General features: G+C 39.9%; 1 protein-coding gene across 7 annotated transcripts in view; it reads left to right on the top strand.

Annotated features, from left to right (window-relative positions):
* The window catches only part of LOC140458056 (dedicator of cytokinesis protein 4-like), a 488,962-nt gene that overhangs the window by 228,310 nt on the left and 246,953 nt on the right, over positions 1–13,699 (top strand). For all 7 annotated transcript variants that reach the window (XM_072552082.1, XM_072552088.1, XM_072552083.1 and 4 more), the window contains exon 12: positions 2,760–2,848. In XM_072552082.1, the coding sequence (XP_072408183.1) occupies positions 2,760–2,848 (89 nt within the window). The remainder of the gene's footprint in view (positions 1–2,759; positions 2,849–13,699) is intronic.

The raw sequence follows: 13,699 nt of genomic DNA on the forward strand, positions 1-13,699 counted from the left end.
AATGCTTTTCTCCTGGTGGTTATGAACTATGGGTGTAAGGACATGCTTGAATCATACAATTCCATTGGCAGCTTGACTGCCAAGTCATGGGTGAATCCTTCAACAGTTTTTCCTGATGTTAGCAAGTTTTGAGAAGATTTGTAGCTCAGGTTGAGGTTCCGGATGTAGATTTGCTCGCTGAGCTGGAAGGTGCATTTTCAGACGTTTCATCACCAGACTAGGTAACATCATCAGTGAGTGTCCGGATGAAGCATCGGTGGTATGGTTGCTTTCTATTTTTGTGTTGAGGTTTCTTTGGGTTGGTGATGCCATTTCCTATTTTGTATTTTGTCATTTTCTGCGACCATGTATAAAAATAAAGGAAGGCACGGTTAATGTGTTAATATACTGCAGGTTTCCAACACATTAGTTTCAGAAAACATGGGGACACAGTTTAAGGATAGTGGGTAGGCATACAGACTGAGATGAGGAAAAGTTTCTTCACCCAGAGTGTGGTGGGCCTGTGGAATTCTCTGGCACAGAATGTGGTTCAGGCTAATACATTGAATGTTTTCAATGAGATACATAGATATATTTCTTGGTATTAAAGGGACTAAAGGCTATGAGGCAAAAGCAAGAACAGGGTACTGAGCTGGATGATCAGCCATGATGCTGTTGAAAGGCAGAGCAGGCTTGAAGGGCTGAATGCCCGACTCAGGTTTGGATTTTTCTATGTTTCAATATCTGTTAAATGATAGCCTAAATATTAAGCCTGACTATTTCTCGTCTCCACTATGTATTTACAATCTTAAATTGGAATTTTCCAATCCCAGAAGAGAGATTGCACCTTAGTTTTGGGGGAGATGAATGTGTATCAGGAAGCTGCTGATTTCCTGAATTAAGTTATGTGTTGGATGGCCCAGGCTCAGCTTTCCTGTCCATTGACAATTGAGGCCCTTCTGACTGCAAATATCTCTGCTCAAGCTGGGGTAAGTGAGATGTGGGGCTACCTGTCAGTTGGGGGCAAGGTGGATATACATTCAAAGAATTGGCTGGTAGGCAAGGATTGGCTGGCCTGCCCTTCCAAATCCACTGCTACTGCACACCCCTCCAACCCCAACCCAAAAATGCCGTTGCATCCACATAAAACACTTGGTCCTTGCAATATTGGTGGTTGTTGTGACAGCAGCAAACCTTCTCTATGATATTGCCAAGTGCAAGAGCTGCTGGTCACTGATTGACTGGCTGGGCAGGATATCTTCACTGCGCACTTGATTTCAGAGGTGCTGCCTGATTGGAGGAGGACATTGTGGGCCTTGCTCTCAAGTGTTTGCTCTGACATTTCATCACCATTTGAGCAAGATACCTGACAAAAGCAAACAATTCCAATTCTGGTATGTTTGTTTTTCATATACAGGATCTGCCTGTAAGATAAACATTAAAACATTGGAAAGTCTTTAATTCAGTGTTCTGAAAATTTGTTAAAAGGCAATTTGTGTGTGTGTGTGTGTGTGTGTGTGTGTGTATATGCATGCGCACCTTTGTTAAATCACCAAGCCACATTGCTGATCTGATGTTCCTTTAACAGCAGAGTAGAATCTTTTATCTTTAATGATCACGTGAAGGGGGCAGAGATGGTTGTGATCATCTGGACTAGCTAATGTAGGTCATTTCTTTCTGGTGAATTTTATTCAGCAGTTCTTGTGAGAACAGACATGGCGAGTAATTAGAGAGAAATGAAGTTCAGTGCTCCATGGTATGTTGTGACCTTAATAACCCCTTTTGGCTTTTGTGTAGTGGGTAAACTCCACTGAATGGGAAAGGAAGAGTTTGAAGAGAAAGGGAGAGGGAAATGTGTTTTGCAACTTTTTGAATTCTCCTTTCGCATCTTCACATAAACAAAGTTATGCATCATTTACAAATTAAATAAAATTTCTAAATAAATTATAAATGATGGGGGACATCTAAGTATGCTGACAGTGTGGCAGGCAGGGCTGAACTTAGTTGTTCAATAAAAGTTGTGATCTGCATCCAAGAGTTGTGATTGAACAATATTGTTTAGTGAGTTCCCCAGTACTCTCAAGATAAATATTTTTATTTAAGTGGTGTCAGAGTGGAAACTAACAAAACTCAAGAAATTTCAGGCTTTTTAATTATATGTAATAAAATTAGAAGCAAAATCATTTATTTTCAGTGGTCATGTGAAGTAAGCACATTGAGGAGACTTCATTTTGATTGTTTATGCTTCATCAGGTTTGAAACAAAACAAAACTTAAAATTCTATGCATTTTAAACCAGTTGGTAATTCTAAGTATTCTGTTGCATTCACACAGAGTGGGATCTGAAATTCCTCATGTTCCATTGATCTCCAACTCTGATTTTAGTGGAAGATGGGTGGATTGCCAATGGAAATGACAGTTTATCCAGTTGTGTTAAGAATTAAACCATAAACTGGACACTTAAGCAGCTAATCGGATGATTTGTAACTGAATGAATAGGGAGCTCAAACAGCGTCCACTTGTAACACCCCGAGAGAGTCAAGATTTTTTTTTTCTCTCAGCAGTCAGGAGTGAGTGACATTTTGGATGGAACTCTGGCAGTAAAGCTTGTACCCTCCACCCCATGTTATTGCAATACGCTCTCATTGACTCGAAAGGGCATCATCTGGCGTGCTGTCAGCCAGGAACATAGCCTGAGCAAGTATTTTGATAATAACTTTTTTAGATAAATCATATACTTTTTAATTCCTTTTCAAAATTATGTGTTCCATTTTGTTCTAGGTGCAATACTGAAAGTGAATGGTACCAAATACATGAAAATATTATCAAGAAGTTAAATGCCCGGTACAATTTGACAAGCTCAAATGCTGGTGAGTGAAAACTTTTAATGCTTTGGGTCACACAATAGGATATTTCCATGGTATGGATTAGGAATACATTATATGGCATTCAGAATGTACATTGTGTTGGAGCATTGATATTAAACTTCTACGACGTAAGCAGAAGTAAGACTTTTAGGATCCTTCTTGAAAAAAACACTTCAAAAATTCTAAGAGACAGAAACATTTTATTTTGTAATTACAATTACAGTATTCTCTCATGAAGGAATGTAACGTAGACTTTCTGGTTTAGTTCTTGAACAGAATATTAGTGATCAATAATTCTTTAATATTGGCATTCAGTACACTCAGTGAATGTATATATTACATGTCCACACTTTTGTAAAGTCCTCTGCAATAGCTTTTAATAGTGGTTACATATGTTAATCTCTTGGGTGGAATTGCTTGTTGTAAGCTTTAGTATGGAAGGGCAAAATGTGTCTGCACAGGCTTGCAGGGCCTAAGGACCTGTTTCTGTGCTCTATTGTCCTTTGTTCTTTGTTTCGTCACCTCCAAATCTCCATTATTTATCACCTAGAAGGACAAGGGTAGCAGAAATATGGGAAAAGCACCATCAGCAAGTTGCTGTCCAAGTTGCATTCTACTCCTGATATGGAACTGTATTGTACTTCACTGCTGGAATATTCTGGAATGTCTTCTTTCTATTGGTGCTATGGGTGTAACTATAATGGACTGCAACAGTATTAAAATGCAGCTCAACATCACATTTTTCAAGATGCATTGAGGATGGGCAAACCCACAAACCCAAGAATATTGTTTTTTTTCTTAACTCATGGAATGTAGGCATCTCTAGCTAGACCAGCATTTATTGCCCATCCCTAATTGCCCAGAGGGCAGTTAAGAGTCAACTGCATTGTTGTAGGTCTGAAGTCACATGTAGGCCAAACTAGGTAAGGATGGCAGTTTTCTTCCTTAAATGGCATTAGTGAACCAGATGGATTTTTCTAACAATCAACAATGGTTTCATGATCATCATTAGACTCTTAATTCCAATTTCTTCATTAAATTCAATTTCCACCATGTCAGGATTTGAACGCAGGTCCCTGAGCATTACCTGCATTTCTGGATTAATAGTCCAGTGATAATACCAGTAGGTCATTGCCTCCTAGAATGCATAACAAACAAAATTGTTATCAAAGTCAGGACAAGACTGCTGTACTGCATAATTTCCTGTTAGATTTTTTGTATGAACTGGTTTAGGTCAGTCTCGACTACCTACCAGTTTGTATAGGTCCATCCTTCAAATCTGTGCTAAGTCAGTACTGGAGGCAGAAGCCCCTTACTCTCTTCCCCTGCCAATGTAGAAAGAGGTGGTCCCGTCATGTATGAGAAAGGTCCCCAAATATGTGGAGCAGAGGGGTATTTACTTTGCAGTTGGCTGTGTTATACTTTGAAGTGTACTTCATATTGACAGTGGTTACCTCATTTAGAAAATCAATGAAGAATATTCTTGAACATAAAATTTAATTAAGAATAATATCAAAGACACACTTCTATGGAACATTTCTCGAATATGAGCAAAACATGTTTGTTTGTTGAAAGGATAATTTTGTTTCGATGAACAAACAAGGCTATCACAGTGGGGGGGGGGGGGAAGGGAGGAATGAAGGGAAAACTGTCATATAGTAATGAATGTGGCTGGGAATTTGTTATGGTGTATAATTAAAAAGTAAAGGCTGGACTAAATACAGCTCTGCTTTCTTGCTACAAATTCAGTATCTAGCAATTGGCACATTTGGGTATCTGTTATAGGTCAATAACTAAGAACAAGTGATTTACTTGGAGTTGGGTTTAACATCCATGAAATGGTAACATGGTGTATTTATTATTGACAATATAAGGCAGCAGAAACAGCTTCCACAATGGGCTCCATGGCAACAATTTAGAAAGCTTTCATTTGTTCTCAAAAGGGATGGAATCCACTGAAACAGTGTTGTGCGCTCTGCAAGTATAATGTCTCTGCTCCTTTTGGAAAGGACATAACGTTGTTTTGAATAACTTGAAACAAAGAACCCTGCGTTGCTGATGAACATCCGTGTGATCATTTTTTATTGGGTCTTGTTGTTCTTGAGGGGAGTTCTTGAACAATGGTTTCTACATTGCTGTTTAACTTTTATACATGCAGAGCTAAAATTACTTTGAAATTTTCTGCACATATTGTTTCCGGTCTGCATTTTTCCAATGTTTATAGTTTTAAACTACACCTCTTTATCACAGTATGATAAAGCACAGAGTAGACTATGGCTCTTTGAGGTTAAAAACAATGACTGCAGATGCTGGAAACCAGATTCTGGATTAGTGGTCCTGGAAGAGCACAGCAGTTCAGGCAGCATCTGAGGAGCAGTAAAATCGACGTTTTGGGCAAAAGCCCTTCATCAGGAATAAAGGCAGAGAGCCTGAAGCATGGAGAGATAAGCTCGAGGAAGGTGGGGGTGGGGAGAAAGTAGCATAGAGTATAATAGATGAGTGGGGGAGGGGATGAAGGTGATACGTCAGGGAGGAGGGTGGAGTGGATAGGTGGAAAAGAAGATAGGCAGGTAGGACAAGTCATGGGGACAGTGCTGAGCTGGAAGTTTGGAACTGCGGTGAGGTGGGGGAAGGGGAAATGAGGAAACTGTTGAAGTCCACATTGATGTCCTGGGGTTGAAGTGTTCCGAGGCAGAAGATGAGGCGTTCTTCCTCCAGGCGTCTGGTGGTGAGGGAGCGGTGGTGAGGAGGCCCAGGACCTCCATGTCCTCGGCTGAGTGGGAGGGGGAGTTGAAATGTTGGGCCACAGGGCGGTTGATTGGTGCGGGTGTCCCAGAGATCTTCCCTAAAGTGCTCTGCTAGGGGGTGTCCAGTCTCTCCAATGTAGAGGAGACCACATCGGGAGCAATGGATACAATAAATGATATTAGTGGATGTGCAGGTAAAACTTTGATGGATGTGGAAGGCTCCTTTAGGGCCTTGGATAGAGGTGAGGGAGGAGGTGTGTGCGCAGGTTTTACAGTTCCTGTGGTGGCAGGGGAAGGTGCCAGGATGGGAGGGTGGGTTGTAGGGGGGCGTGGACCTGACCAGGTAGTCACGGAGGGCGGAAGGCGGAAAGGGGTGGGGAGGGAAATATATCCCTGGTGGTGGGGTCTTTTTGGAGGTGGCGGAAATGTCGGCTCTTTGAGCATGCTTTCTTTTGAATACTTTTCCCCTTCCCCTACCCCTGCAGGGAGTGCTTTCCAGATCATGGCCCACTGTAATTAAATCAATTGACACGTCTCTTTTTCCTTTGTTAACTGGCTTAAAAAAAATCTCCTCTGGTACTTTAACAATTCTGCTCAGAAAAGCAATTCTTCCTGATTTACTCTCTCCAAAGTCTTCAAGAATTTGAAACTTGAATCAATCGGGTGTCTTCATTTTCTTTGCTCTGTGGAGAATGACTCTGTTTGCTCTAGTGTTGGCATATAATTGAAAATCTTTTCTTTCAATGAATCTTGTCTACATCCTCTCTGAGACCTTGATATCCTTCCTGAGCTGTGGCACCTGGGAATGGACTGTAAGTTGGCTAGAAGGTCAATCAGTGTTTTGTAAAATTTTAGCATAGCTTCCATGCTTTTAAGTTGTCTCCAATTATAAAGCCAAGGATCCCATGTGCCTTTTTGACAGTCTTCTCAACTTGTCATGTATCTTTGAAGACGTGTGTATGCGCCTGGATTTCTTTTAGAATTGCAGCACTTAGTTTGTTTTATTTCTAGGTAAAAACAATGACTGCAGATGCTGGAAACCAGATTCTGGATTAGTGGTGCTGGAAGAGCACAGCAGTTCAGGCAGCATCCGAGGAGCAGTTTCTAACATACCCCCTATTTTCCATATTGGCTGTGCAGATGTTTGAGGCCTGTCAGCATTAGTGATTTCCACTACTGAAAGTCAATGTCTAACACCAATTGCTGTGTATGGAACAACAGAGAAACTGCATGTGCGCACAGCCATACAGCTTAGAGGGGGCATTAATTGCATCTGTCATGTCCCTTCACATTTCATCCCTTTATACAATCCTGAAGTCTGTTACTATCCTCCACATAGTCATAGAGATGTGCAGCATGGAAACAGACCCTTCAGTCCAACCATCCATGCCGACCAGATATCCCAACCCTAACTAATCCCATTTGCCAGCACTTGGCCCATTTCCTTCCAAACCCTTCCTATTCATATACCCATCCAGATGCCATTTAAATGTTGTAATTGTCCCAGCCTCCACCACTTCCTCTGGCAGCTCATTCCATACATGCACCACCCTCTGGACTGATTAAATGTGAAGAACCTATCATGTAGGAATAGGTTGAAGTAAAGTATAGGAGCAGTTGGAGGCCATTCAGCCCACTCCACCATTAATGAGATCATGGCTGATCTGATATTCCTCAACTCCATTTTCTTGTTTTGTCCCCATAACCCTTGACTCCTTAATGATTTCAAGTCTATCTTAGTCTTGAATACACTGAACATCCAGCCTTGACAAACCTCAGCAGAAAAATGTTCCACAATCTCACCGTTATAAGGAAAACAAAATCCTTCCCATCTGTTTTCAAAGAGTGACTCCTTACTCTTATTATCTTGTCTGGTCCTAACACACTCTAACAACGAGTTAACTACATCTCCACATCTACCCTGTCTAGCCCCCAGGAATCTCACATTTCAGTAAGGTCTCTTTTTGTTCTTCTAAATGCAATGAGTACAAACCCAACCTGCTGAACTACTTCTGATAAGAAAATCCATTCATACTCTGGATTAACCTTCTCTGGACTGCCTCCAGTGCTAGTATATCATTCCTTAGATACAAGGACCAAATTTTTTCACGGTATTTCAATTGTGACCCTGTTTAGTTTCAGCAGGATCTCATACCCCTCTTCCCTTTGAACTAAAGGTCTTAGCTTTCCCTATTACCCACTGAGCTCAGATGCTAACTTGTTGTGATTCATGGACTAGGACCCTTTGTGCTGCAGCTTTCTGCAGTCTTCAGCAATTTAAATAATATTCAATGTTTGTATTCATCCTGCCAAATGCATAACTTCACATTCTTTCATGTTATATTCCATCTGCTGAGTTTTTGAATACAGGGTTAACATATTTATATTCCTCCATATACTACTTGTCATCGTCACTAACAGTACTTGCCTTCTCATCTATTGTGTCACTTGCAAACATGGAGATAGTACCTTCACTTCCTTTAACCAAATGATCAGTATATACAGTAAATAAATGTGGTCACAACAGTAATCCCTATGGCATTGTCAGTTACAAGTTGACATCCCAAAAATGATACCTTTATCCTCGATTTATGTTTGTATACTACCCCACCATCATGGGCTCTTAAGTAGCCTAATGTACAATACATTATCAAATGCCTTTTAGAAATCTTGAGTAAAACTGTTGCATACAAGACCGGACCGGTTTGTACCAGTGCACAGTATCTTGCATGTCTTGCAGCTTAAATTCAGTGAGTTAATGAAGTACTTTTTAATGATAATAGTTTAATGATGGTACTTTTTCAGTTGACTACAATACGAAAGGAGAACAGCATTGCTCAACTGGTATTGAATGGTAACTACTGCAAACATTTTTCATGCACAGCTTGTAAATAATAAACATGTTTGGCTCAACTGGTGAGCTCCCTGTTTCCTGCTCATTTAACATTACTCTGAAGTTTGGGAAGCCATAGCTCTCAACTTACTTTAATACAGATCCATGCCATTGTTTGCTACCCTGCAGTTAATCAAATATATTGTTGTTGTTATAAACTGACTAAGATAATGTATTCTTTGCAATGCATGCCACCAATTTTACAACTTCCAGAGCACTAATTTACCATCATAGTACATAATCACATCACGTGTCACAGAATCAGAGTTGTTGTGGCGCAGACGGAGGCCATTCAGCCTATCATACCTGCACTGGACCTTTAAACGATTGCTTAGTGCCAATCTCCTCCTTTTTCTCCATGCCCTTGCACACTGTTTATTTCCAAATAATCATATATTGCCCTCTTGAATGTGTCAATTGAACTTGTCTCCACCAAATTTCCAGGCAATGCTTTCCAAACCCTAACTACTTGCTGGGTGAGAAATTGTGTTTTCTCACAACACCCTTGTGCCTATTGCACACACATTTATGACTTCTTGTTCTTCTTCCTTTTACTTTTCCCTGTCTACTCAGTCCAACCCACTCATAATTAGATCATGAGTGAACTGAAACAATCATTTTTTTCCTGTTTACGCTGACCAATACTTCTGCCTCTCTTTAGTCGAAATCTGAGGTGATACTTCAGAGTGAATATCTTCCTTGGTTTATTCAATTAATGTAAATAAATGATTTAATGCCAAATTTGAAAGAAATGGTGTACATGTTAATAAGAAATGAAATTGTGATGAATATTCATAACATTTATTTTTATTTGGGTTCTCATGTACAGTTAAATGGGATTTTGCTTTTTAGTTATAGACTCAGAGTCATAGAGATGTACAGCATGGAAACTGACCCTTCGGTCCAACCCGTCCATGCCGACTAGATATCCCAACCCAATCTAGTCCCACCTGCCAGCACCCAGCCCATATCCCTTCAAACCCTTCCTATTCATATATCCATCCAAATGCCTTTTAAATGTTGCAATTGTACCAGCCTCCTCCACATCCTCTGGCAGCTCATTCCACACATTTACCACCCTCTGTGTGAAAAAGTTGCCTCTTAGGTCTCTTTTATATCTTTCCCCTCTCACCCTAAACCTATGCCCTCTAATTCTGGACTCCCCGACCCCAGGGAAAAGACTTTGTCTATTTATCCTATACATGCCCCTCATAATTTTTTAAACCTCTATAAGGTCACCCCTCAGCCTCCGACGCTCCAAGGAAAACAGCCCCAGCCTGTTTAGCCTCTCCATGTAGCTCAAATCCTCCAACCCTGGCAACCTCCATGTAAATCTTTTCTGAGCCCTTTCAAGTTTTACAACATCTTTTTGATAGGAAGGAGACCAGAATTGCACGCAATATTCCTAACCAATGTCCTGTACAGCCGCAACATGACCTCCCAACTCCTGTACTCAATACTCTGACCAATAAAGGAAAGCATACCAAACGCCTTCTTCACTATCCTATCTACCTGCGACTCCACTTTCAAGGAGCTATGAACCTGCACTTCAAGGTCTCTTTGTTCAGCAACACTCCCTCGGACCTTACCATTAAGTGTATAAGTCCTGCTAAGATTCGCTTTCCCAAAATGCAGCACCTTGCATTTATTTGAATTAAACTCCATCTGCCACTTCTCAGCTCATTGGCCCATCTGGTCCAGATCCTGTTGTAATCTGAGGTAACCCTCTTCGCTGTCCACTACACCTCCAATTTTGGTGTCATCTGCAAACTTATGAACTGTACCTCTTATGCTCGCATCCAAATCATTTATGTAAATGATTAAAAGTAGAGGGCCCACCACCAATCCTTGTGGCACTCTACTGGTCACAGGCCTCCAGTCTGAAAAACAACCCTCCAGCACCACACTCTGTCTTCTACCTTTGAGCCAGTTCTGTATCCAAATGGCTAGTTCTCCCTGTATTCCATGAGATCTAACCTTGCTAATCAGTCTCCCATGGGGAACCTTGTCGAACACCTTACTGAAGTCCATATAGATCACATCTACTGCTCTGCCCTCATCAATCGTCTTTGTTACTTCTTCAAAAAACTCAATCAAGTTTGTGAGACATGATGTCCCACTCACAAAGCCATGTTGACTATCCCTAATCAGTCCTTGCCTTTCCAAATACATGTACATCCTGTCCCTCAGGGTTCCCTCCAACAACTTGCCCACCACTGAGGTCAGGCTCACTGGGCTATAGTTCCCTGGCTTGTCTTTGCCGCTATTCTTAAACAGTGGTTCTATGAAGGTGATTTTAAGTGTCAGAAATGTTTTTCCTAAACAACATTTCTAGCATGATTTCAAGTAAGTGTCTAGATGAGCTACTGGGAGAGATAATGCTGAAGTGTTTTAAGTTACACTTCTAAGAAGCATGTTCAGTTCAGAAGAAGAAAAGATCCACACCAGCCGAAGGGCATCCAAAGTTTCAGCCGTCTCCAGGCTATCACAGGTGAACATAAGTCTGAAGCTGTTTCAGCAGGCCAAGTAGAGAGGACTGGGAAAGAGCTTTTCTTGGAGTTGAGTGAGCAAAATTCTGAGTTAGTCTGTGCCATGTCTGTGTCTTCGGAAGAGGTACAAGTAACAGAATCCTCTCTAGGGAATGTGCAGAAATTTGCCAAAATGAAATGCAGGAGATTTCATAATTTGAATGGTTACTGGTGAAGACAGGAAGGATAATTCACAGGAATTATGGTATGTATAAAGGGTATTGCTGGGAAAATGGATTGAATCCTTTTTTTTGTTTATGATAAGCATTTTCCAAATTATTACGTATACATGCAACTTTGTTTTTTCCCATTTATTTTGTCAATAGCACATGGGTAGTCTTTTGTGAAGATGTTCAATGACTGACCACGAGGGTAACCAAATTACAAAGTAAAATGAAAATAAAAGAAAGATCTGCGAATTCTGGCAATCTGGAACAAAATCAGAAATTGCTGGCAAAAGCAATTTGGGGGAAAAAGCAGAGTTAACATTTGAATCCAGTGACCTTTCATCAGAAAAGCTCAGATTCTGATGCAGAGCGACTGGATAAGAAATGTTAGCTCAGCTTTCTCACCACAGATTGTACCAGACCTGCTGAGTTTAGCGAGCAATTTCTGTTTTTGTTACAAAATAAAACTTGTGGCATATCAAGCCAGGTTTCACTCTCGAGTCTAACTTGGCCTCCTTGCCATGAGCTGGGGTCAGAAGAAAGTGGGTATTAGAAGCATGAAGATAACTGTCACATTTGTTGATAGTTGTTATTTGATGTAATATTAGCATTCATGAAATGGATGAGCATAACTTTGTCCCAGTTATAATGTCAGTATATTTTAACACAACTTATGGTCCTTTTGCAAATGTTCAGATGTGTTGAAAATGTTTTTTTTTCAAGCTTTTAAGAAAAATCTGCAGGTTTAGGTGGAATTACAGTTTTTATTTGAGTCTTAAAACGTCATGTATATTCACGTGACCCTCAAGTTATACTGGATTCTTAAAAAATGAAGTTCAGTTTTGCTCAAAAAGGTGGGTACGTATACATTTGTTTCTAAAGCAGAATCATTTGCCTCCAAACGTGCATTTTTCCCTAGTTCCTCAAAGCCTAATTTACATTGTTATTACTGGATTTATAAGTATCACTGGAAGTTCTAAATAAAATTATCTGAGTTGCCTTCCATAATGGCAACTCATTCCTATTTCTCTCACATTTCAGTCTTCAAATGTCTGTTCTTAACCCAGCTGTGTCGACCTCTCTGCTTTATAACTTTAATGCATTTGCTTTTAAACCCCATCATGATCGGACCCTGTTCAATTTCCATAATTCTCTCCAGTCATGCATCCCTGCTTAGACTCCATGCTGTAGATCATATAGCTTCTTGTCCTTAATGTTTTCAGGGTGTCATTTGCAGCTACTGTTTCAGTCATTTATGTATTCCCTTTTTAGTTTGCTCCCTAAATGCCTCCACTTTGCCACATACTGTCCTACTCTTATAATTCTAATTATAACCCTTTCTCTATTATGGTTTCTCCTGCTCTTGATTCTCATTAATTTATGTTTTGCCTGCATCGTTAAAGCTCTGTTTAATTAAGGATGTAAGGATTGCTGTAGAAAAATACATGTTGTACATGAAATCAAAATATATTTTTTTTTGCAAATTTAATTCACTTCACCTGAAAAGAGAAAGGCATGCTAAACTGAGTGCTTAAGACCTAATTAAATTAAACCTTGAGGAAAGAGACACACAAGGTTATCTCATTTTATATGCCTGAAAATGACAAATTTCCTTTTCATTTGAGGTATTCATGTTTCTATGACTGGCATGTAAGATGGATACACAAGGTGGAAACCCAGCATGTGCTATATTTCTGCCACTACATGTCTCACAAGTAATGTCACCTTTACATTTTAAAGGGCCTATCAATAAATATTTAAGTTAGCTCACTGAACTTTAAGCTTTGTTTTCAAAAGTTACATACTTATCATCAACGTGAGCTACAAATCTTCTCAAAAATCACCTCTCAATAAAAATTACATAAAACAAACAGCATCCTGTGATCTTGAAACCGGGTCAGATTTTTCAAATGTTTTCAGTCTGGTCTTCTTATTTTCTGGATATGTGTCAAGCCTGGCAATATTCCTGTATCATTGCGGGAAAGAAAGAATAAAAACATTTTTCAAGTGTTTCTCTCCCATCACCAGTTTCACCACATTCAGAGAAAAGCTTTTTTTAAAAATGCCATCAGGCTTTGCATTTCAATGTTATTATTTTTTCTTTGATTTATAATAAATTCAGTATGTCGAGTTATTTATTTATAATTTGCCATATGGTGAGGGACCAATTACTGCTGTTCTGTGCTGTTTTCTGTTGGTGGCCCGCATGGAAGCCACCTTCAAGCTGAGACCACTCCATTGATTCCTGGAAGAGAAAATGTTGAACATTTGGTTTATTTGGCATCATGCATAATCAAGAAACGCAAGAAGACCCTGTGATTTAGAACAGACTTCAAAAACCCAGTTAGATTCATACCAGCACATCAATGCATGAGCAGACAATATGCGACATTCTCGAGACCTGAGGCAAATGCATTTGTCCTACTAATTCCTGTTAATTTTTACTGAAATTTTGAGCAATCCAAAAACAGTGAACATGTTGACCAGAATTTGATATGTGTACAGACTCTAGATTAGCT

Source organism: Chiloscyllium punctatum, chromosome 32 (genome assembly GCF_047496795.1).
Source record: "Chiloscyllium punctatum isolate Juve2018m chromosome 32, sChiPun1.3, whole genome shotgun sequence".
Taxonomy (NCBI): Eukaryota; Metazoa; Chordata; class Chondrichthyes; order Orectolobiformes; family Hemiscylliidae; genus Chiloscyllium; species Chiloscyllium punctatum.